General features: G+C 26.5%; 4 protein-coding genes across 4 annotated transcripts; 3 read left to right on the top strand and 1 right to left on the bottom strand.

Annotated features, from left to right (window-relative positions):
- The first annotated feature begins 6,171 nt into the window (after positions 1–6,171).
- LOC101506365 (uncharacterized) lies at positions 6,172–10,258 on the top strand. The gene is made up of 7 exons (XM_004510232.4): positions 6,172–6,426; positions 7,559–7,948; positions 8,295–8,354; positions 8,543–8,977; positions 9,102–9,287; positions 9,465–9,526; positions 9,650–10,258. Exons 1-7 carry the CDS (start codon positions 6,270–6,272, stop codon positions 10,079–10,081), a joined length of 1,722 nt encoding a protein of 573 aa, XP_004510289.1. The 5' UTR covers positions 6,172–6,269; the 3' UTR covers positions 10,082–10,258.
- Positions 10,259–10,387: 129 nt separating this feature from the next.
- Positions 10,388–11,183, bottom strand: LOC113787639 (defensin-like protein 1). The gene is made up of 2 exons (XM_027336578.2): positions 11,074–11,183; positions 10,388–10,720 (listed from the first exon to the last, which is right to left on the bottom strand). The coding sequence occupies exons 1-2, from the start codon at positions 11,150–11,152 to the stop codon at positions 10,557–10,559; spliced, it is 243 nt and encodes an 80-aa protein (XP_027192379.1). The 5' UTR covers positions 11,153–11,183; the 3' UTR covers positions 10,388–10,556.
- Positions 11,184–17,046: 5,863 nt separating this feature from the next.
- LOC101493692 (defensin-like protein 19) lies at positions 17,047–17,733 on the top strand. The gene is made up of 2 exons (XM_004510197.4): positions 17,047–17,201; positions 17,337–17,733. The coding sequence occupies exons 1-2, from the start codon at positions 17,138–17,140 to the stop codon at positions 17,501–17,503; spliced, it is 231 nt and encodes a 76-aa protein (XP_004510254.1). The 5' UTR covers positions 17,047–17,137; the 3' UTR covers positions 17,504–17,733.
- A 3,651-nt stretch (positions 17,734–21,384) lies between these two features.
- LOC101493371 (hydroquinone glucosyltransferase-like) lies at positions 21,385–23,123 on the top strand. The gene has a single exon (XM_012718552.3). The coding sequence runs from the start codon at positions 21,501–21,503 to the stop codon at positions 22,941–22,943; it is 1,443 nt and encodes a 480-aa protein (XP_012574006.1). The 5' UTR covers positions 21,385–21,500; the 3' UTR covers positions 22,944–23,123.
- Positions 23,124–23,670: the final 547 nt, after the last annotated feature.

Below are 23,670 nucleotides of genomic sequence, written 5' to 3' on the forward strand. Positions count from 1 at the left end.
CTTTCTACAGTTAATTTGTTTATTCAAAAGTAACTATCCAAAAACCCTTTTTGAACCAATTTTAGCTTTAAAACTTGAAGTCATTTTGAATTCATTTGTAAAATTTCCTCTGGTACAAATAAGTTTACCTTCTAACTTGTATGAACTCCCGCAGTTGTACTGATTAAATATTGTTGGATTGCCTTTACCTAAAAATCACCAATAACATATAATCATTGCAATTTTAAATTTTTTTATAAAGAAATTCAAAAGTAAATAAATTTTTATTTTGGTACTCTTATAATCTTAAGAGCTAACAATGATAAGTTTTCATACTCTTGTTGTTGATAATCTGATGTTGTTGTTGAATACCATGTTCTTGACAAAAAATTTGTTCATTATAAAAATAAAAATAAAACAAGAATTTTTTTGTTCCTTTTTATGTTGAATACCATGATCTGATGTTGTTGTTGAATACCATGTTCTTCACTTGGTTTGAATTGTGAAGTATGCTGAAGCTAGAGTTCATCGGAATCAGGATAATGTTTGTGGCACTTTGATATTGTGGCTGAGTTGCTTTGTTAATGATAATGTTTGCATGACCTTCCATTTTTAAAAAGAAAAAAAAATCAGATGACACCAAGAAAGTTCCTTTTTTAATGGATTGATTATACTTAGCAAGTTGTGCATTCGAATTTTCAGCTTGTTAAATTTTTAGGATTTGTATTATGTGCTTGAAATTTGATTATATTTCTAGTTGATTGTGTCTTTAATTTATCTTTGTGTTAAAACAAAAAAAAAGGGAAAAAATTATTGATTTTTAAAATTTGCATCATCCATTTTCAGTTAATTTTTCCAAATGGCTTATAGAGAATGGATGTGTGATCCATCAAAACAAAGGGAAGAATATATTCGAGGAGTTAATGAATTTCTAGAATTTTCTATTCAAAATTCATAAATCAATGGAAAAATAATGTTCCCTTGTACAAAATGTGGCAATTGTCACTCTTATTCACGCCGTGGATTTCTTAGAGGCTATAGACAATGGATATATCATGGTGAAAAACATAGAACTTTAAACAAAATGTAGAAATGGAGCATGACATGGATGGATTAGTTCATGAGTATTTGGAATTCATTCTACAGAAGAGCCAATTTGTGGTGAAGGTGAAAGAATTATCGAAGTTAGAGAAAACTCTAAATTTTACGAATTTGTGAAGGAGAATGAGCAAATGTTTTACCCCAACTGTAAGAAGTATAGCAAGCTATCATTTATGGTGCATTTGTATCATTTAAAGTGTCTTCATAGGTGGAGTGACAAGTCATTCTCCATGTTGTTTGATTTACTAAAAGATATTTTACCAAAAGAAAATATTTTGCCAAAGTCATATTATGAAACTAAAAAGATTGTTTCAAGATTAGGTTTGGAGTATGAGAAGATTCATGCTTGTCCCAATGATTGCATATTATATTGGGATAAATATGTCAAATATGAAGTAATGAGGCTGGAACTTCTCAATCAACGCAAGACACACAAGGTTCTATATCTTGGAAGGATGACATATTTTATCAAGTACAATGACCTGATAAAAACGGACGTGTGCGATGTATGGGCAAGATTCCTCATTCTAAAAAATCGAAGGTTTGTGTATCTGGAAATGAAGAGTTGCGCGGAAGAGTTAAGAATATGGAAAGCTTGTTAGCAAATGTGATGACTTTAATTCAAAATTGATTTTCTGGAGAAGATGTGAATGATATAATACAAGCTGCAAGACAGGTATATCATAAGTTATTAATCTTATCCAACTAGCTACATAAGTTTCATACTCGTATTTTTCATAAGTAACATTTTCTATTTTTTATGATAGGTTCCTGATGCTACTAGTGCTCAAAACCATTTGAATTCACTTAGTCCAAACAACAATGAAAATAATGAAAATGGTAATTAGATAGTATTAGTTAATTTTGACTAAAATCATTAATATTTTCTCTATTTTATTAGTAATATTTTTATATTCAATCGTGTATTTATTCATTTTTTATTCTATTGATTGTAAGTGAAGATTAAAAGCTAATTTGTTGTTGAAGATGGAATATTTGCAATTTAATGGACTCAATTTCTTAATATTTTTTGAGATTGTTATGTATGACATAAGATGTGTATTTTAAATGTTAGTAAGACATTTTCCACTACTAAGTAAAAATACACTACAATGCACTATGGCGAATATTGTTTAACTATTGTTTTATCATTGTAATACTTTTCTTTTAATTTTTAAAATATACGATAAACACCTTTTATTTTATTTTGATATATATATATATATATATATATATATATATATGTAGAGAGAGAGAGAGAGAGAGATTGATTTAGTCCTTATAGCAAATTTCTTACTGTTAAAACCTATACCAACAGAAATAAGTTGTCACTTAAATGTATAGCAACAAAATCAAACTCGTAGGTATAACTTTTAAAAATTATAGCTAAAATATATACCAGCGGTGAAATGTTTGTAGGAAAAATCAAATATTTACAGCAACGGGAAAAATTCTGTCACTATATCCTATAGACACGGAGAAAATCTGCAGGTATTGAATAATTACATACAAAAAAACCCTCGGTATAAGTAACTTAGGTTATCCCTACGAATATTTATACTGTTACCTACGAATCATCACTGTCACTAAAGACAAAATTTCTTGTAGTGAGTTGAAAAAACTACAAAAAGACTGGTCAACTACCAATATCTCAAAACGAGATAAAACAGCCAAACATATGCAATGATTACATCCCCCTTTGCTATCATATTTTGTAATTGTAAGTTTTTCTTCAACATATATGAAGGTATAACACAAATTTTAATAAGATCTATTAAAATCTATAATAGTATTTTGATCAAATTACTAAAAAATTTATAAAAAGTATTTTTTAGACACTTTATAATATAAAATTATTTATATTAAATTAATTAATATAATCAATTTTATATAATTTTTTTTCAATTAATGATATAGATAATATTAATTTTATTGAAATAATATTAATTTTAAATAAGATTTTATTTGTTTTAAAAATATTAAAATACGAAGCATAATAATATTTTTTGGAGATCCTATTATTAATTAATTTATTTATTTATTTATTTAGAATACTATTAATTGTTTTAGGTCGACTCTCGCATGCTTTCCTTTCTAATTCAAATTTTGATCGAGTTCTCCTGTCTAAGTATTAGTTGTGTATATGGTTCTTTTACAGTATGCTACATATCATTGAATCTATGTTAGGTTTAAGTTTAACATTTCTTTCCACATCACTATTTAAAGAAAAGTCAAATATTTGCAAAAATATGTATATTTCTTTAAATTGAATTGTGTTTTGGTGAAAGTCTATCTGGCCAGTTATCAAGAGAATGAAAAAACCTTATCAACATTATTTTATTAATATTTTACGGTTTGCTAACTCGTACGCGATATAATTAAATATTATTCATCGTACCAAAAAATGTTATTTTTTGTAAAGGGTTGAAAATACTCAAGGATTGGTAGGACAGGTTGCAAATATTTAAGTTTCTATAGTATATAGATTTTTATATGATAGTATAGTACATACATCATACGCATTATCAAATATATATTAATTAATATTGATAAATTCAGTAAAAGAAATTAATATTAATAAATAGATAGAAATTTGTTAACTCCAATAGTAATTATGAGATGAATTACTTTATCAAATAATTCATTTTAGATAATTGTATAAACTTGTATATTGTCACAAAAAATATGTCTCAGATAATAAATAAAAAAATTAAAATAAATTGAAAATTTATATACTTAATTTTTTAATAAAAAAATTATATTATTTATTGTATAAATACAATGAATAATATATATATATACGTGGGAAGTGGGAAGTATTGTGTTCACATTCAAGATGTATATATTTTTTTTAAATCTTTTGAACGTTACCGAATAGTAAACCTTCGGTTATGGTATTATAATATTCTTTAAATCTTTCAGTATCTCAGCCTAATGTGAAGACGAGTTAACATCTAGCTGGATCCATTTTTCTTTGACCTTGTATTAATAATTTAGGGATTACAAACATTTGATAAATGTTAGAACAGCATCTCAATCTAAAAGAATAGAGAACAAACAATAAATCAAAGAATACAAAATGTGTGGTAATAAAGTTCGGTCAACTATATCAAACAACTCTGAATGCAGAGTAGATGTAATTTTTTTGTATTAAAATAGTTTATTATGATTTATAAAATGCAACTTATTCAAATATTAAAATCTAAATTATAATAATATTTTAAAAGAATTTAGGTGTTTTGTATGAAGTTTGAGTTTGGTACCTTTATATGTTCTTTATTCTTTTTATAAGTCACATGATAATAATAAATTTTATTATATTTGATGCGATATTAATCGATCATTATGTTTTTTTTAGACATATTAGTCAATGCGTCGATGTTTTTACATGACAAAATCTCATTCACAATATTCTCAACCAGAGAAAAAAAATTGATATGAATGTAAAGACATAATTGTTTGTAAAGGAGATTTTTAATTATGAAAATAAATTAATTTTTTTTTTCTTCACAAACATGAAGGACCAAGGAGTAACAAGAGTAAAAGAACTGAAAAAAATAAAATCTTTTTGTTTTTTAGGGTTCTAGTAAGGAAAAAAATAATCATTTTTTTTTATAAATATTTAACCATAAGGATTTATCAATTTATTTATTTAGAATTTTGGATCTAAAATTTAAGAAAAAAAGACATTGAACCACTCAAATTTTAACATTTTTTTATTACATAATTTTTTACTCTTTATGATAAAAAATGATTTTATAACAATAAAATACAAAAAATATAGAATATCTTATTAAAATAGCGTAATCCGCCTTTAGATTAAAATCATATTAGACAACCTCTGTAAAAATATACTTTTAAATAAAAACACAATACTTTTTTCACTAAAAGTTCTTCTAAGTAAATTGAGATCATCTAAATCTATACTTTCGAGTATTTTTTATCAAATATAAAGGGAAAAGAAATTCCCTTAATTACATTTTTTTTTCCTAAGTTGATGGACCAGCTTCTGTTTTGATTTGGATTCTTAATAGAAAGATCACGGGCAACACGTGTTTCGTGTAAGTCGTTTCAAATCGTGCCCATTTAATAATAATTTACTAGCTTTTTTTGTCCAAAAAAAAAAGTTATGATGTTTTTTAATGAAAAAAGAAGCTATTATTTTATTAACTAAGCAATAAGCTTTCAGACTTGCTTAGTCAAAAAAAAAAAAGCTTTCGTAGAAAAATTTTGTCTGAAAAAAGCGTTGATACTTTAACATCTTAATTATATGATATGAAAAGAGAGAAAGAAAATAAACGGAATCTTCTAACATACATTAAATTGAAATTAACAATAATAATAATAATAATAATAATAATAATAATAATAATAATAATAATAATAATAATAATAATAATAATAATAATAATATTCTAGTATATACTTGGTTATATGTGTAGGAGTCAATAATTCACAGTTATGCGTCGAACATTGAATGATTGATTTCTACATTTATGCTCAGAAGATATTTGATTTACACGAAATAAAATACTTTGTTGTCATAATATTATTTTATTATTTACAAATCATTAAACATATTTTGTGACACTTTTTCTTTTGTCATATAACTTAATGTTTATACTCACATATTTTAAATATGAAAAGTAGAGAATTTTGAATCGAATTGAAGCCTTTATTTACGGATGTCATCGCAATTATGAATTAAGTTGTATTTTTTGATAGAGTTTGTGGTACCTATTCATGCCAAATGAGTTTTACAGTTTTTTACATCCTTCTATAGGTTTTATTCTTTCTCAATGAAAAATAAGGATTGACTAAAAAAAAAACAAGAAGTGGGTTATATATAATTTGAAAATAATATATATAAATAGTCAAAGAAAATAATTAACGTGCAAACGACATGCATCAATGATCCTTTATTTATTGTTGACACCATGAAAAACATCTTGTTTTCATATATTTTAATATTTTATTGATTGCGAATTTTCGTTCATGGTATCAACTATCAACTAGCTAGTTGGCCCGTAGTTGGAATTTAAATGGAATTTCACACCTAACAACCAATGCATATAAAATTAATATGTCTCCTTAATAATTTCAAATGTAAAAGTTTCCTTATAAATTGAGATGAGTTGCTATATATTATAAGACACAGCAAAAAAGAGGCATAGAAGTGGTAGAGAAAAATGGAAGTTATTGAAAATCAGTGGAATAATGAAGCTGAGAATGAGAATGAGGTTGAAGAAATTAACTTGCAAAGAAAGCGAATTATCCGGCACAATAGCAGCAGCAACAGCAGTAGCAGCAATAGTAGCAGTTCAGATAAGGACATAGAAGTCAAAGGTAAAAATTGTAGGAGCACAAAATTCATTAGTATATTTTATTATCTTACAAAAAAAATTACTAGTTTCTCTTCAATTCATAATGGAGTGATTTAGATAGTGACTGAAGATGGCTTCATGATATGATACCGATTTAAGTTCAAAAAAATTCTTAGAAGTGTATATATAATTTTACAGCTTCGGCTTAATTTGGCTATTATTATAGTTCTTTGATCAAGTATCTTTAAGAGTGTGTCACAATGAATAAAAATGAAGTACCTTATCGAGGAATAATATACCCCTTGCTATTTTTATATATAAAAACAAAAACACTAAATATGTGGTTTAAATATATATATATATTGAAAGAAAAAAAACTAACCAATATATCTTACTTTGAAAAATATATAACAAAATACCTTTTTTTTTTTTATTATCAGGAACTCGCATCACCGCCATGCGACTACTTTTTTTTTCCGCAGTAGGAAGTCGCATACAAATATTAGAAATTTATAGATTGTTGCATCTTAGGGATATGACCTCCTACTTCAAAAAAAAAATGGTCGCGGGGATGCGACTTTCTGAAAAAACGTATAACATTTTGGTATATATTTTGTAAGATAGGATATATTGACTAGTTTTTAAATATATATATATATATAAACCTAAATCTGTGTGTAGGATAAATATAAGACGTTTTTTAGAAATATTTATGTCCCTTCTACATAAGAGGTTGTATTTAAATTTTGAATTGTATTAATTATTTATTTACTATAATAAAAATATTTGCTAATTCTCTCTTTTAAAAGATAAAATTGTAAAACTAATATTAATTGTCAACAAATTTAATATTACTAGCAATTTTCTAAATTCTTGTGATTTGATAGATGAAATCCTATATTTAAGAACGATAATTAAGATGGAGAAAAATCATTTAATATATTAATTTAAAAAAAAATTAACATAACTTTGACACTAAATATTTCACATCCCACTAATATAAAAATTAATTGCATTTCTAGTAAATATGAAAGAGTATAATTTAAATAATATTTACATCTTAAAATGAGTTTGGAAGTGTCCAATGTGAACTTTTGTGTCTAAAAAATATTTATGTTTAATGATTATGCTAAATGAATTTTATGCACTCATAGGTGGAGGGCTAGATTTCATTGAATCTGAAACAAAGCCAAAATTTGAAGTGGTGATAGCAGAAAAAAATGCTGAAATGATAATCCAAAAAGAGGATATGGAGAAAGACACAATTTTACCTGCTTCTGATCCTCCTCTTCCTGAGGATTCTACTTATTTGACCAATGTGACAAATGAAAGTGGGAAAATTAATGTAATAAAAGAAAATGATCAAGAAAAGCAAGAATTGTATTTGGAAAATGTGTTTGAGAAACCACCAACACATGGATTCTATTGTCCAAATTGTAATGTTTGTATCCAAAAGGTGTACATTCAAAAAGTCTACATTCAAGTTCAGCCACCAAATGATAACATAAGATGCTCATCATGTTTCAGTTTCCTCATTCCAATAGGTACATTTTTTTTAGCTCATATACAGTACAAAATTTGAGTTTGTTAAACATTATAAACAATCAATTTCAGTAATCAATAATATAGAGATTTTTTTTAAAAAGAAACATAATTTCTTGTACTTGTTTACTATAATAAAAATTAATTTTTTTAATAAAAAATATAGATTGAAAAATATTTTTAAAAAAACAACTCAAAACAATTTTCATTTAAAACAAACTTTAAATTATGTTTAGATTCTTGTTTTTTAAATATAAAATTGTAACATATAATTTTTTTTTAAATGATGGCATGAAACATGACATATACCCAAAAGTTTTGAACTATATTTTTCTTTGGCTTGAACAGGTAGTTGGTTATTCCCTGGATTGGTATCTAAAGAGAATGATGGAGCATTAACTGATCAAGGTAATAATATATTTGGATTAATCTAACCTTATGAACTTTGTTTATTGAACTTAGTTACACAATGATTAACTTTGTAGGTGATTATCATGTTATACCATATATAAGTTGTTTTATAATGTATCTAAAATATTCAATTTTAACTGATAGCACTCTCTATATTTTGCATGTATGTGGCATCAATTAATCAGTAATTGGTTCATTAGTTAACCAAACAAACCCTGAAATCAATGAACAAACATTCAATGTTGCAACACAACATGAGGAACCAAAACTTAGTCAATCAGTAGCCACAGGTACCATAAAACAAACCATTAAAATTGAAGATGGCTCAGGAAACCAAACAGTGCAAATCATTGAAGATGTGGTCATTCTTGAAGCAGGACCTCAAAAAAGTCAAGCTGCAACAAAGAAGAAACATTTTTGGAATAATTGGGGTGTTATAGGTGGTGGTGATTCTAAGGTATCTAATACCAAGAAACCTGAAACTGCTTCTAAAGAAAAGAGTGATTGGAATGTTATAGCTCCTGTTACTCGGGATACTCTGTCGAAACAACCCGAAACCGACTTTGAAGACAAGAAACAGCCAGACCTTGAGGAAATTAAAGTTGATGGAGCATTTACAGGTATATACCATTGTTTCTTGTTGAGTAATCTAAATTTGAATGAATTATTTTTTTGGCACTATAGTTTTGCAAGAAAACACTGCAATGAAATAATGAGATAATGTTTGTACATTTTGTTGGGCAGGACCTAGTGAAGAAGTAATTCCCACTATAACTGAAAGAACACCACTTCTAACTCATAGTGAGCCACATGTACAAACAAGTAACAAGACATTGGAGATTGTGAAAAGTATTGTGTATGGTGGTTTGACTGAATTACTAGCAAGCCTTAGTGTTGTTACATCTGCAGCCAGTGCTGATGCTACCACATGTAAGACATTCAATTGTATTTCATGTCAATATTCTTCCTCTGTGTTATGCTCACTAGAAATTTTTGTGCAACAATTTTAATTGCCACTTTGCATCATTTAATAAAGATGTTTCCTAAGGAAAAGATAAGAGGAATTAATGCATCAAATTATCTTACAATGTTACTGATATTTTGCAGTGAACATTGTTGCACTTGCTATTGCAAACTTGATTGGGGGACTTTTTGCACTTGGTCATAATGTGAGTTATATGTTCAAAATATTTAACTTCAAGCTAGTTGATTTATCTTATTTTTTGAATTTCTATATAAATAATTATTTATATTGACATTTGTCAAATAATAAAAGTATGATAAATTTGCAGCTTAAGGAACTAAAATCTGATCAACCTAAAAGAAGCAACACAAATGAAGTGGTGGATAAATACAATGAATTACTAGGACAAAGGGAGAATTTCATTCTTCATGCTTTCATTGCAATCTTATCATTCATTATTTTTGGACTAGTACCACCAATAGTATATGGATTCACATTTCAAGAAAGTGATGAAAAGGATTTCAAGCTAGCAGCAGTTGCAGGAGCTTCACTACTATGCATCACATTGCTTTCCATTGCCAAAACATATATTAAGAGACCAAACAGTTACTTAACATATTTCCAAACAGTGTTTTACTATGTTAGCACTGGTGCTGTTGCCTCAGTGCTTTCTTATGTAGCTGGTGACATGGTGAAGAAACTCATTCAAAGACTTGGATTGTTTGAACCAACATCTAAATTTGGATGGGGATCATATTAGATATGGATTGTTGAATTTGTTTGAGACATTGATTCAGGTTTTTTTTGTTGTTGTTGTTCATTTTTGTTTTGGATTTCATTTTTTGTTGATTGAGGAAATTGCTATTTTTTGTGTTACCATTTTGTGAGACTACAAATTAAATTGAATGATGAGTTTTTAGTCATGTTTATGCTACAACATCATCTTTTGACTTATAAATGTACGATTTTCGTGTGTAACTTTTGATTTATTTCAAGCATATCAGTCATTAATATTATTCAATTTACGTTTTTTTATTTCTTTTTTATCAATGACTTAAATCAAGAATAGATAACCACCGTTGAAAACACAAAGTGTTTTCTTGTATAATGTATTATTGAAATAAACATACACACATAGAAAGATATAGATCTCTATAACTCATGAGCAGAGATGTTATTGAGGTACAAAAGGAAATTCATTGGTTGAACAGAAGAAATTGAGCATGTTGATTTGGTTAGCAATTGAAATAACAGAAACAAGCAAATCCAAAGCCATCACGGTGACAAGCCCCAAAAGTAGCATGTTCCACAGTGAGACACTGATTTTTACAATTTCCTGTGTCTAAACAAGGCCCTGACCATGTTGTGCTTTTCCTTTGACAAAGATTTGCTGCTACCTCTGCACATGTAGTAATAACCAAAAACAGACTAATAATTAGTTCACTTTATCCGATTGTAAATTAACATTTTTTTATTAGATATGTCTAATATAAACTCTTCAAACATAGTCATATGTAGATTTTTATTATTTTTAATAAAAAATGGAAAAAATTGAAAAAGTTTACTAAAAATAGTGAGGTCTATATTTGAACCAGATTCAAATTAGACAACATTTTTTTATTATGTAAATCAATTCTAAATTTGTATGGTAATTCATCAAATAATTTAAAGAAAATGTATACTAATGTTTTTAGGAAGTATAATAATTTTTTTTTAAATACAAATAAGTATAGCTTATTTATATAGTTGTACCCCTTGTGAAGAAAAGGAGGAGGAGGGCAAGGCTGAGGAAGAGAAAGATGGTGTAGAGTTTAGGTGAAGAGGAAGCCATGGTTGCTAAATGTAAATGTAAGTATAAATGAAATGATAATTTTGTTCTTAATTTATTAGGATTGCATAGGTGTGTTTATATAAGGATATAGGAAGACAGTATATGTTGTTTTTCTCTTGGACAAGGGGAATTTTTGGGTTGCATTTTAACTTAAGTGATCTATTTGCGGCACCCCCTATGTTATTTTCTTGTGAAATTATTGATACACTCGAAGATTTGTTGCATGCTTTGTATATATGCATCACTTTCTACTTTGGGATATTCATTGTTTTTTCCTTGTCTAAGTGTTTCTTCTCCCTCTTTTTGTACATATCAAACTTTGTATTTCTATATATTCATTTTATAATGACTCAGTTATAATATGCCTTTTTTAACATAAATACAACGTTTAAATTTATGAGTAACGAATAACATGTTATCTTTTTTTTTTAATACATCTCGTACTCTTTTAAATTATACGGAAATAATATATTAATTATTTATCTTTTTTTCGATGTCAAATTTATTCTATATATTTGTATATTTTTACATTGATGTTACAAATTTAAGATAAGTAAAATTAAAACTTAAAATTCTCCCAATTTTTTCATAAACTAATCTAATTTGTAACGAATTTTGATTGCAATAATCATAAGAATATAAATCATCAATCTAATTTTTGGAAAATTAATTGAACCAAGGTAAATTCAAGAGAGATACATATTAGAGTTTCTAAAATTAAACGTAAAATTATCTTAATCAATTTCATAAAATTACATGAAAATTTATTATTTTGTTCTTTATATGTTCGATAATAACTCATAGTAAAATTTTGAAAATATCTAATTTAAAACGATTGAAATGAGGTTTAAGACTAAAAATAGTTCAACACAATAAGATTTACAAATATAAAAGACTGACTTGATACATAAAGAAAAAAAAAGTTAAAGGACTAATCTGATATTTTTGTGTAATTAAAAGGAATATATGATGTATTTTGATATATTTGTTTTTTAAATTACAAAGTTGATCGATGATCATATTTAACGATCAAAGAGCTATTTATCGATTTTTATATTTTAGAAAATATCATTTTATAAGAAAAATATATCATTTCATTGTTTATAAATATTATACAAAAAAACTATATTTTATTGTAAAAAGTATTCAATATTCACTATTATGAGTAGTAAAATTTAGAAAAAATAATTTTTATTTTGCTTACACTTTTGGTAAATAGTATTTAATTAGTTATTATAATTATATAAATGATAAAAAAATATTTTTTTAATTCATTTAACTATTAATTTAAATTCCAATATTAATTTAAATACTAAATATACTTATACATGTAAAATTGACTCTCATGTACCGTAAAAATTCTCACATTGCTTAATTCTTTCTATATAATATATAAGGTATGATTTAGTACTCTATTTTGTCTTCTGACTGAACTATAGTACTAGTGTTAAACCATAACCTACAGAAAATTATACTCTAATAGAAGATATACTAATTCAATAAATGAATTTTGATTTTACATATAGTTAAATTTTTGGATGCATATATAGTTACTTTTTGTTTTTGTATATTTCTTCCACATAAGGGAATCATATTTGAAGTAAATTTTTGGTTGCATATAAAGTTACTTTTTGTTTTTGTATATTTCTTTCACATAAGGGAATTATATTTGAGTTATATCAGACATTAAAATATAGATATCTTTTTTAATAGAGAATTAAATTTGAGTTTAACATATGTTATAGGAATCTAACTCATTTTATTAGATTCAACATCCATAAATACATATAGTTACTTTTATTTAAGGTTGAAATAGACTTTTGATATCATAATTTCGATGGACACCTGAATTTAGTCGCACAAATTTTAAATTCATGATTTGAACTCTCTATTTCTCAATTTTAAAGATTTTTCCCACAACTATATATGTTGAAATAGATTCGATGATGTAACATTATTGTGAACCAAAAATAGTAGATCAAAAAGTTTGTTACAACCTTTTTTACCTTCATTGGTCAAACATACACTTGCTCATTTCAAATCCATTGTTTGTAGTTTAAATTAACGAGATCACAATATTATATGTAACTCTACATCATTAATGATTGAGACATGTCATAAAAAAGGAACCTTAAATTAGGTTCTTGAAAAAAATCTCAAAACATGTGAAATAGGATAATTAAACCCCAAATTTAGAAATAAAGGATTAAAATAATGTTTAAAGTTTAATATGATCATCAAAATTGCATTTAATCTAAATGTTACAAAATCAATATTTACTTTTTTCTTTTATTTAAGTTATTTATTAAGTAATTTAAAATAAAAATAAATTTACACATCATTATATAAGAATTTATATCAATCATTTAAATTATTGTCACATCGTGAACATTAAACTACAAACAAAGAAAAAGATCAAACATCTATATTTTTTAAACTAGAAATACTAAAATTGCGAGAGAAAAAAAAATTAAAAAAACTAAAATACGAATTTACTATAATTGGAACTAAAATTTCATTCTAACCACAAATATGAAAAGAGAATCGAAATGCTCCATGTCCCTGCCCTGCATTGTTTCTCTCCTACAGTCCTACTTATATTAGAAACGGCGACATTGTTATAATCTTTAATTCACTGATGTTATCATCTACTCAAGTCCTTTTATAGATCAAGATTTCGATTAATATTACCATTATATATATATTAAATATTATTAACATTCTCGCAATTTTAATATAAAAGTGGTTAAGATTATACATTATTTCTTGATTGTATACATGTTTTACATAATTATTTTTAAAATAATGTTGATATATATATATATATATATTCATGTTTAGGCCAAAGGAAATTAAGTCAGCACAGCACAGAGTTTTGAAATGTTACAATTAAATTAAATTAAAATATATATTGGCACGACGGCACGTATCTCTTTAGCTTGATTTATTTATGTTCGGACAAAATGCTTTGAAGCATATCCTAAAGTTTATTGAAGTGTTCCTGCTATTCACATGAAGACAAAATTAAACATCCATAGAGTGGTAAGATGGGCCTTTATTGAAAAAATAGTTAATTTATTTTTCAAGTTTAATGACAGTTTTAGTTCTTCTATTTTTATTGATTTATAAAATTAATTTTTAAATTTTAAAAGTTGATAGTTTTAGTTTTTTTTACTTTTTTTTAACTAAAAAAATGATGATGTGATATAATTTAAATAACGTGACATATGATATGACAATATAGAATGATTAATATTCATGAAATTGAAATAAAATACCGTAAAAACTTAGATTTTAACTTTGAATTTTTTTTATATTTTTAATTTAATTAATAACATATGAATAATTAATGCATTTAAATGATTTTATATTATATAATTGTATATCCTGTCATTAAAAATACATTAAATCTTCATTTTTTTAGTTGAAAAATCTGAGTAAAGAAGCAAATGCGTCAATTTTTAAAATAGGGGAACTGATTCTGTGAATCAATAAACATAAAGGGACTACAATCACAATTAAACCTATTTTTAAATATAAGAAGCTCTTAAAAATTTTCTTTATGTTTTTATAAAATTTGAAAATGCATTATTATTTTTGTTACTAATATATTTTTTATTATGTTATATTTCTTTCTATACTATGTAATAATTATTATAATAAAAACATAAATTAATTCTTTAATTTGAATATTATAAGTATGTCCGCATATTTATTTTTTAATTTTTAACGATTATTTTGTATTTATATTAGATATTATCTATCAAGTTAAATGAATAAATATTGTTTTTTTTTAACAAAAACATAAATTAATTGTTTTTCACCAAAAATATACCTATAAAATTATTTAAATTATCAACAAATTTAGTACGTAAATAATTTATATAATTCTCTTAATTTAAAGAATGAGTCGTGATAAGAAGGTAGTAGATTTGTGGTCATTCCACCTAACACTACCACCATAAATTCGCCTAAAACAAATCATTGAAAAAATCTCTGTATATATATAATCTACATGAATTTTTTTAGACGGATTATCCTTGCGAACATAGGTGGAAAACTAATTATTCAAAGTAACAAGACTACATTAAACCAAAGTTATAAGTCTAAATGATGTATTGATAAAAATAAAATAAAAAAAATAAATAACTTAATTTTGTTTTAATTTATTTATTTTTATCAATTCACAAAATCAGTTTCACTATTTCAAAATCAAACAGTTTTGATTTCTCGTTTTTTAATTAAAAAATGATGATGTAATATGTGATACAATAATATAAAATAGTTAATACACATAAAATCACAATAAAAATCTCTAAAATTTAATTAATGTCAGAAATTTTATATTGTTATAATTTAATTAATGATATATAGATAATTAATTTATCTAGATGATTTAATATTTTGAAAACGTATGTCAAATCATCTAAAACATATCAAATCGTCATTATTTTAATTCAAAAATATAAGAGAGACAAAAAAATTATCGACTTTTAAAATATAATAATTAAATGCATAAATTTAATAAAAATAAAAGGAACAAAAAGATAATTAAATAATACTTGATACCATAAATAGACAATTCCTTAGTTATACTTAATTTCTGAGGCATGCAATAATAACCTTAACCTGAAAAGGATTCAAGCTTGATAGAAAATAAGGACTTCTTTAATTCACATTTCAAAAACTTTATTTTAATATTTTAAAATTTTAAAATCTGTTTAGATTATTTATTTTTAAAATTTGTTTTGTAAAACAAATTTTAATATTATATTTTTTAAAACTAAAAAAAAACAGATAAATAGTATTTTTTGTTTTTATTTTTCAGTTTTTTAATTCTCTAATAAAATATTATTTTAAAAATTAAAGTTGTCAAATAAATTTAAAAAAAAAAATAATTTTTAAAAATTAAAAAATAAAACACAATCAAACGTGATACTTTTCAATTCTTTAAGTTTTCACAAACTTTAATTTATCAAGTCATTTCATTTATGTTGCAAGTTAGTTTTGATATTTCATGATATTCACTTCCATTTCGTGAGTAAAACATCATTTTCAAACTCTCATAATACTTTGCAAAATCAGAATCCTTTCTAGAGATTTTAAACGTAACTTATTCGAAGTTTATATAGTTACACCGACTAAACATTTATTTGTGGTCACATTTGATACATATTTTAATTGATATAAAAATACCCATAAACAATGTTAAAACTCTGTCTCAAGAATTTTGACATTGCCGCATTTACACACATATATGAATTCGAACCCATAACTTTTGTTTAAGTTAAAAAATATTTGAACCATCTAGTCAACCATGCTTGGGTCTACATTAATTGATATGCTTATATTTTAATAGAAAAATCATTTGATAAGTTAAAAAAATTATTAAAACTCCAAAAATATATATAACTATAACATGACTGTCACCTTAAATTATTTGATTTACTGTCTAATGAACTTTGCCATGCATGCCTTGGTTCATTTTCTAGACAGAATAGTGTAGCACTTCATTCGAAATAAATTATAAACATAAATGGAATAAATTATTTAAATAATTAAAAAATATAGTTAATAACATTTAAGATCTATTTCAGTAAAAATTAAATTTATTCTTAAATTATCATTCATTCATGACTAATAAATTAATTAGATAATTAAAAAAATAAAAAAAATATGAAAGAAACTAATAAAATTTGTTTACATTTCGTTTTTAATTTGTCCAAAAAAAAAAATGAAAAATGAAAAATGAATTATAATTTTGTTTTTGTTTATATTTGATTAGTGAAGACTACTAAAACGTATTGATAATAAATTAAAAAGTCAATCACCACTTCACAAAAATTTGGGGCTATCTAGATGGTTCCAAAAAATTCAACTCATTTTGTTAGCACCTACCCATATTGATTGCTATATATACTCACGCAAACATTTAGGAAGTGCATTTTATAGAGAAAGTCATTTACATAATTACATTTTTCAAATATGAGTAAATTCTACACCGTCTTCATGTTCCTCTGCCTTGCCCTTCTCCTCATTTCTTCATGGGGTACAAACTAATCTACTTCCACTCTCAATTTATATGTCATCATAGCAAAATATATTTTTCTTACACTTTATAAATTCATATAAAAGTATTAATTATATTTCTTAATTTATCTTATTTTTGACTTATTATGTGTAGAGGTTGAAGCAAAACTATGTCAAAGGCGTAGCAAAACATGGTCGGGGCCATGTATTATAACAGGAAACTGCAAAAATCAATGCAAGAATGTGGAGCATGCAACTTTTGGTGCTTGTCATCGTCAAGGCTTTGGTTTTGCTTGCTTCTGCTACTTCAATTGTCACTGACCAAGCATTTTCCACCTTCATATTTCTACTAAAATAAAATGTGTATTTTGAGTGTAAACCACTTTTATATTATAATGAGTGTCTAAGCCTACTCTTACATTATGTACCATCCCACACTTTTATATGAAATTATCACGTATTCTATGTTCTAGTTTCTTTCTTTCAACCTTTGTATTATATAATATTGCATATCTATGTTATCATTGCTGGATCTAATTTATCTCACTTAATTTACATATCATTTCTATATGATAAGTAATTTTGTATATCAGTGACATTTTTTGGTCTTTTGGTGTTTCTATTTGTGGAGACGTTTTAGGGATTCTAAAGGTCACTTTGTTGGAGGATTTGCTTTTAATATTGGTGTTTCTTTTTCCTTAAATGTTGTGCAGATTGCAACAATCTTCTCTATAGAAATTGCTTATTCCAAAAACTAGAGTAATGTATGGCTTGAATCTAATTCTTTGTTGGTGGTTCAAGCTTTCGCCAACACTGTTATTGTTCCTTAGACTTTGCAAAATAGATTTAATAACTGTCTTCACATTATTAGGGGATTTTGTTTCAAAATTTCTTACATATTTAGGGAAGGAAACACTTGAGTTGATAAATTAACAAATGTTGCTTTTGGTAGTTATGGGTTTATTTGGTGGATTTCATTACCAAATTTAATTAAAAAAGATTTTTTCGGTAATAGTTTGATCTTTCAAATTATCGTTTTCGTAAGGGTTACTAGACCAACTACTTTTTTTTGCGACAATCGTAAACTCCACTTTTCATAAATGCACCTAATAGATTAATATTAGGCATGACAACCGTGTGAGCGAGGGCAAATTTTGCCTTCTCCACCCCCACGGTTGATTAATATTGGAGGAAAATCTCCACGGTCTCGTTCTATAACAGGTGTAAAATTTAAGAGTTTTGATAATTTCTTCATGCTTGTTCCAAGTTCGAAATACCATTTGTACAAATAATAATCCTCTCATTACATGACTTCTTGTTGATATAGATCGATATAGGATATATGGAGCATTGATTAAAAGTAAATTTTGTGAAACAACTATTCCTATCTGATAGAAAATGATCCCAAGATCCTGAATCAATCTTATCTGAGATCTAAAATCCCAAGTTTGTCTATGAAGAGTAGATCTAATTATATTAGTATCAATAATAGATTCTTTTGTATGATACTAATTGTCAGGGATTCATTGGTAAGTGCTACAAGATCATGTAGATTAGAACCCAGAGTTATGGACCCGAATCCATTAGTGTGGAATATTTTCTTTTCCAAGTAAAATCCCCTAGTATAAGAAAGAGTGAAAAAGTTCTTTCTTTCTTGTGGAATAAGAAGCCTTCGTATCTTAATGGATGTATTAAATTTATTCGGAGCTATTAGAGCGAGATCTACTTTTTGGGGAATAAGAGTCGAAGCAATAACAAGATTATTTCTAGTAGAACATCTTTCAGAATCCCCGAAGAGATAGTTCACTAACAGACCGAGAGATAAGTCATTCGACTCATTTCTATCTTGATCATGAATGTTTGGAATCCAAATTATGCAAGGAGACAATGATTTTGCTAATTCGAATTGAAGGGTGAGATAAAATCAGTCTTGTTCTGGCATCATATCCCTAGGTATCGGATTCTTCATACTTAGGTACCGGATATCCCTAGGTACCGAATCCTTCACACTTACGGTCAATTATGTCACTATCATTCATATCATAATTATAACAACTACCCTCTTTACTAGGTAAAAGAATATAAATGGTACCTCTCTATCATCAAAAAAAAAATTATGCTCACTATCATTAATATGGAAACCCTTATGATAGTTATCAAGGAATGTGTTTATAAATAATGTAATGAAAGGAACATATGAGTTTTTCGCTAGATATTTGACCAAATAGGATCGCCCGGTTCCTACGAAAATACTCCTAAGACGGGATAGGTCTAAACGGAGCCAAAAGTGTTTCCCATTAGATGGGAAATCTAAACTACTAGGTCCATGCGGGGTTTCTAAATTAGCGATTTTCTGACAATGAGCAAGGAATATCCGTCTTTCTGCTAAACATAAAATATTAAACTCATAATTCATTAGATACTTTTTATGAATGTCAATTAAATATCCTAAGTAAATTGTTCCAGATTGCTCGATCAATTGATAACCTGAGTTATTCTTTGATAAATGGTCGCTATGATATTTAAAATTATAAATTTAAAAATCATTTTTTTATAAAAATGAGATTATAATTTTTAATATTTAATATGTATATGTATATAAAATTTAAAAATTACAATAATATTATTAGTGGAGTTTGGCTACGGGTGAGGAGTAGATATCAACATCTCAAACCAATATATATCCGCTCTGAATTTTAAATTTGAAAAAAATATGCACCGACACCTTGTCAAAATCAAGACGGATTTAGATAGATATCCACGGATGCGAATTATGTTGTATTTCATTTGTTCAAATTCTTTATTGTATCTTTTCCTTCTCAAACTGATAGTTTTAAATATAGATTCTGTAACTTAAGGGAGTTAGTTAAATAGTAGTGTTATTAATTTATTTTTCTCATTTTTATTTACTTTGTCAATGCCCTTGTTCATGAACCAGTCTGTTAAGCTAATTAGGCAATTTTGTTATTTCTTTTTGCTATTATTTTTAGTTAAGATAAGATGGGCTCTATATATAAAAAGCTCATCTCTCGTTGTATCAATTAATTCCTTCTATGTCAATAATGAATTAGAATGAAAAGCCCATCTTATTATTATGTTATGTATATACAATATACATACATAGTTTACATGTATAAGTGAGAAAGTTTTTGTTTATGTGCGAGTGAGATGAATTAATCTCAACTATTAAATTAGGATTAAAACTCCAAATTAAAAACTCACGTGCCTGGTTTTGCATTCTCACCACAGTTAATCTCTCTCATTTTTTTTATTTTTTATTCAATTCCACACCAACGTCGTCGTGAATCTCGATGCCTGCAAAAATAAAAATAAAAGGGACAAGTCAACAGATAGAGAGAAAATTAAAAATAAAAATAAAATCAAAGTTCAAATATCGAGATCTCATATCTGATGCTTGTGGATCTTTTCTTTTGTATCTTTCAATTTTTTTCCCCAAAAATATATAAGTATTTCACTGTATAAATCTCTCCAATTTTTAGTAGATATGTTCATTTGATGACTCTGTTTTTTTAATATGAGCTGCGTTGCATCTTCTTTCGTTTATATATATATATTGAAGATTCGTGCTGACTAAAGTAATTTTAGAATGAATTATTGTACTTAATAATTAAATATAAATAACGAATTTTATTAATTAACCGTTCAATTAATAATATATGATACTTCATTTAATAATTTCGAAATAATATATAATAAATTATTTAAAAATATAAATAAATATGATAATTTAGTTATCCAATTATGAATCTCGAATAAATAAATATATATATATATATATTTATGTGTTTGATAATTAATATATTATGTCAATTATTAACGGTTGAATTAATAAAATTTATTATTTATATCAAATAATTGAACTGAATAACATATCTTAAACTTACTAACATGTGGAGAGAGAACACGAAGGGCTTAATTAAATCACCATTAGCCGTCCATGGGATAAAACAGAATAAATAACGTGCCAAAAACCACTTCTTATAAAATAATAACGTACTACTTTATCTAAAAAAAACAATAATAATTTATTAAAATCAAGTAATTATCGTGGAATTAAATAGTATGAAACAGTTTGTTTTCCATAAACAAATACATAAATAGTATGAGACAATATAGCATGAATATCCAAAAAATGTCATAAGATCCAACCTCAATTAGCGTGTTAAATAAACTATAATCAGACTCAAAGATAGAATATTTTATAAATATGCATAAATAACCCAATGATAAAGCATAACATACCAAATCAGTAGTTAGAAGAAGAAGAAGAAAAAGTAGTGAATCCATTTCCAATTGGATGGAGAACACAAAAACAAGTAGTCATATTGTAGTAACTTCAATCCCAATATTTAGCCACCAATGTTCAGTAATTGAGTTTTGCAAGAGACTAATTCATATCAATAAACACTTTCATGTCACATGCATTTTCCCAACCATTGATGCACCAATTCCATCCACTCTCAAATTACTTGAATCTCTTCCTTCATCCATAAAATGCATTTTCCTCCCTCCAATCAAAAAACAAAACCTACCACAAGATGTTACCTTACAACTCGAACACGCAGTTTCTCAATCTATGCCATCATTTCGCAAATCATTGACTTCACTATCTTCAACTTCAACCACACCACTTGTAGCATTAATTGTTGATCCTTTTGCAAACCAAGCATTAGAAATAGCAAAAGACTTCAACCTTTTATCCTTCTTATACTTCCCTGTTTCTGCCATGACAACATCACTACACTTGTATTTGCCAACATTGCATCAACAAATTTCATGTCAATACAAAGATCACCCCGAGCTTATTCGAATTCCGGGTTGCATGCCGATTCATGGCCAAGATTTTCCTCCTACATTTTTTCATGATCGTTCAAGTATTGCTTATGAAATTATTCTTCAACAAACCAACAGATTCTCTCTTGCCGATGGTGTCATTGTTAATAGCTTCTTCGAAATCGAGGCGAATATGGTCCCGGCATGGCGAAGCAACATCCAATTTATTTATCAAGTTGGGCCAATCATACAAAATATTTCAAATAACAGCAGTTGTAGTCTTAGTAGTAGTCGTGAGTCAAATGAATCAGCGAATATTGTGAAGTGGCTAGAGAATAAAAAACAAGATTCTATTTTGTATGTTTCCTTTGGAAGTAGAGCCACTTTATCTCAACAACAAATCAATGAACTAGCTTTAGGGTTGGAGTTGAGTGGTCAAAAATTCTTGTGGGTTTTGAGAGAACCTAGTAATTTTGCAAAAATAGGTCACCATAGTGATACAAATGATAGTGACCCTTTAAAGTACTTACCACATGGGTTCTTAGAGAGAACCAAAGAACAAGGTTTAGTTGTTGCTTTATGGGCCCCACAAACTCAAATCTTAAATCATAGTTCAACTGGTGGATTTTTAACTCATTGTGGTTGGAATTCAACGCTTGAGAGTATTGTGGCGGGAGTGCCAATGATAACATGGCCATTGTTTGGTGAACAAAGAATGAATTCTATTTTGTTAACGGAGGAACTCAAAGTTGGTTTGAAGGTAAAGTTTAATGAGAATGGAGTTGCGGAAAGAGATGAAATTGCTAAGGTGATTAAAGATCTAATGGTTGGTGAAGAACGAAGTGGAATTCTTAAAAGAATTCAAGTGCTTAAAGATGGTGCTAGTGGGGCATTAGCGGAAGATGGATCCTCCACAAGGGCACTTTATCAATTAGGAACTCAAATGGAAAGCAATGGAAGGAAATAAATAATGGGAATAAAGTTTGTGAGAATGAGAGTTCAAATTTGTGTTTACTTTTTTCCTTCATTTTAGTGTTTACTTTTTCCTTGTTCTTTGGTTCTCGTTAATTAATTCCAACTCTAAGGTATTCTATTGCTTTGTTAGTTGGTTTATTTCCTTCAAAAATGAATAATAAGTAGCTTTTCTCAAAGAATATAAGTTATCTTAAAGTATATGCAAAATAGACTGTAAATTTTAAATATTTCAATAGCTAACGTGACAGGTTTAGATATTAAGGCATAGTTATTATTTTCTTGTATTTTAAATATGATTATTTCGCCAAAGTCTTTGTTATTTGTGAAAGGGGTGCATAATGGTTATTTTAGGCACGATGGATTCTTATTCAAAGAAAGATATTTGTGTTCCAAATGGGTCTTGGATCCAATGATGCACTACATGGTCTCGAGACCCAAAAAATTGAGAAGAAAAAAAAAGATTGTTCATTTGTTATCGTATTTATTCATTCGTCTCTAAATATACTATCACAATTTATGATCATCTACTGTTATTTTACTTAATTTTATACTATTAGAAATTAAGATCTGACATGACATAAACTATGATAGAGAGTTACTACTCATAACATGGTATAAAAAGCATCAACTATAATATCATTGAAGATATCTAATTTTGTCCCTTTTATTTATTTGTTTTGGGCAATTGGTCACACAAAAATTTCTTGAGAAACCTATAC

The sequence above is a fragment of the Cicer arietinum genome, chromosome 7 (assembly GCF_000331145.2).
Source record: "Cicer arietinum cultivar CDC Frontier isolate Library 1 chromosome 7, Cicar.CDCFrontier_v2.0, whole genome shotgun sequence".
NCBI classification, from domain to species: Eukaryota; Viridiplantae; Streptophyta; class Magnoliopsida; order Fabales; family Fabaceae; genus Cicer; species Cicer arietinum.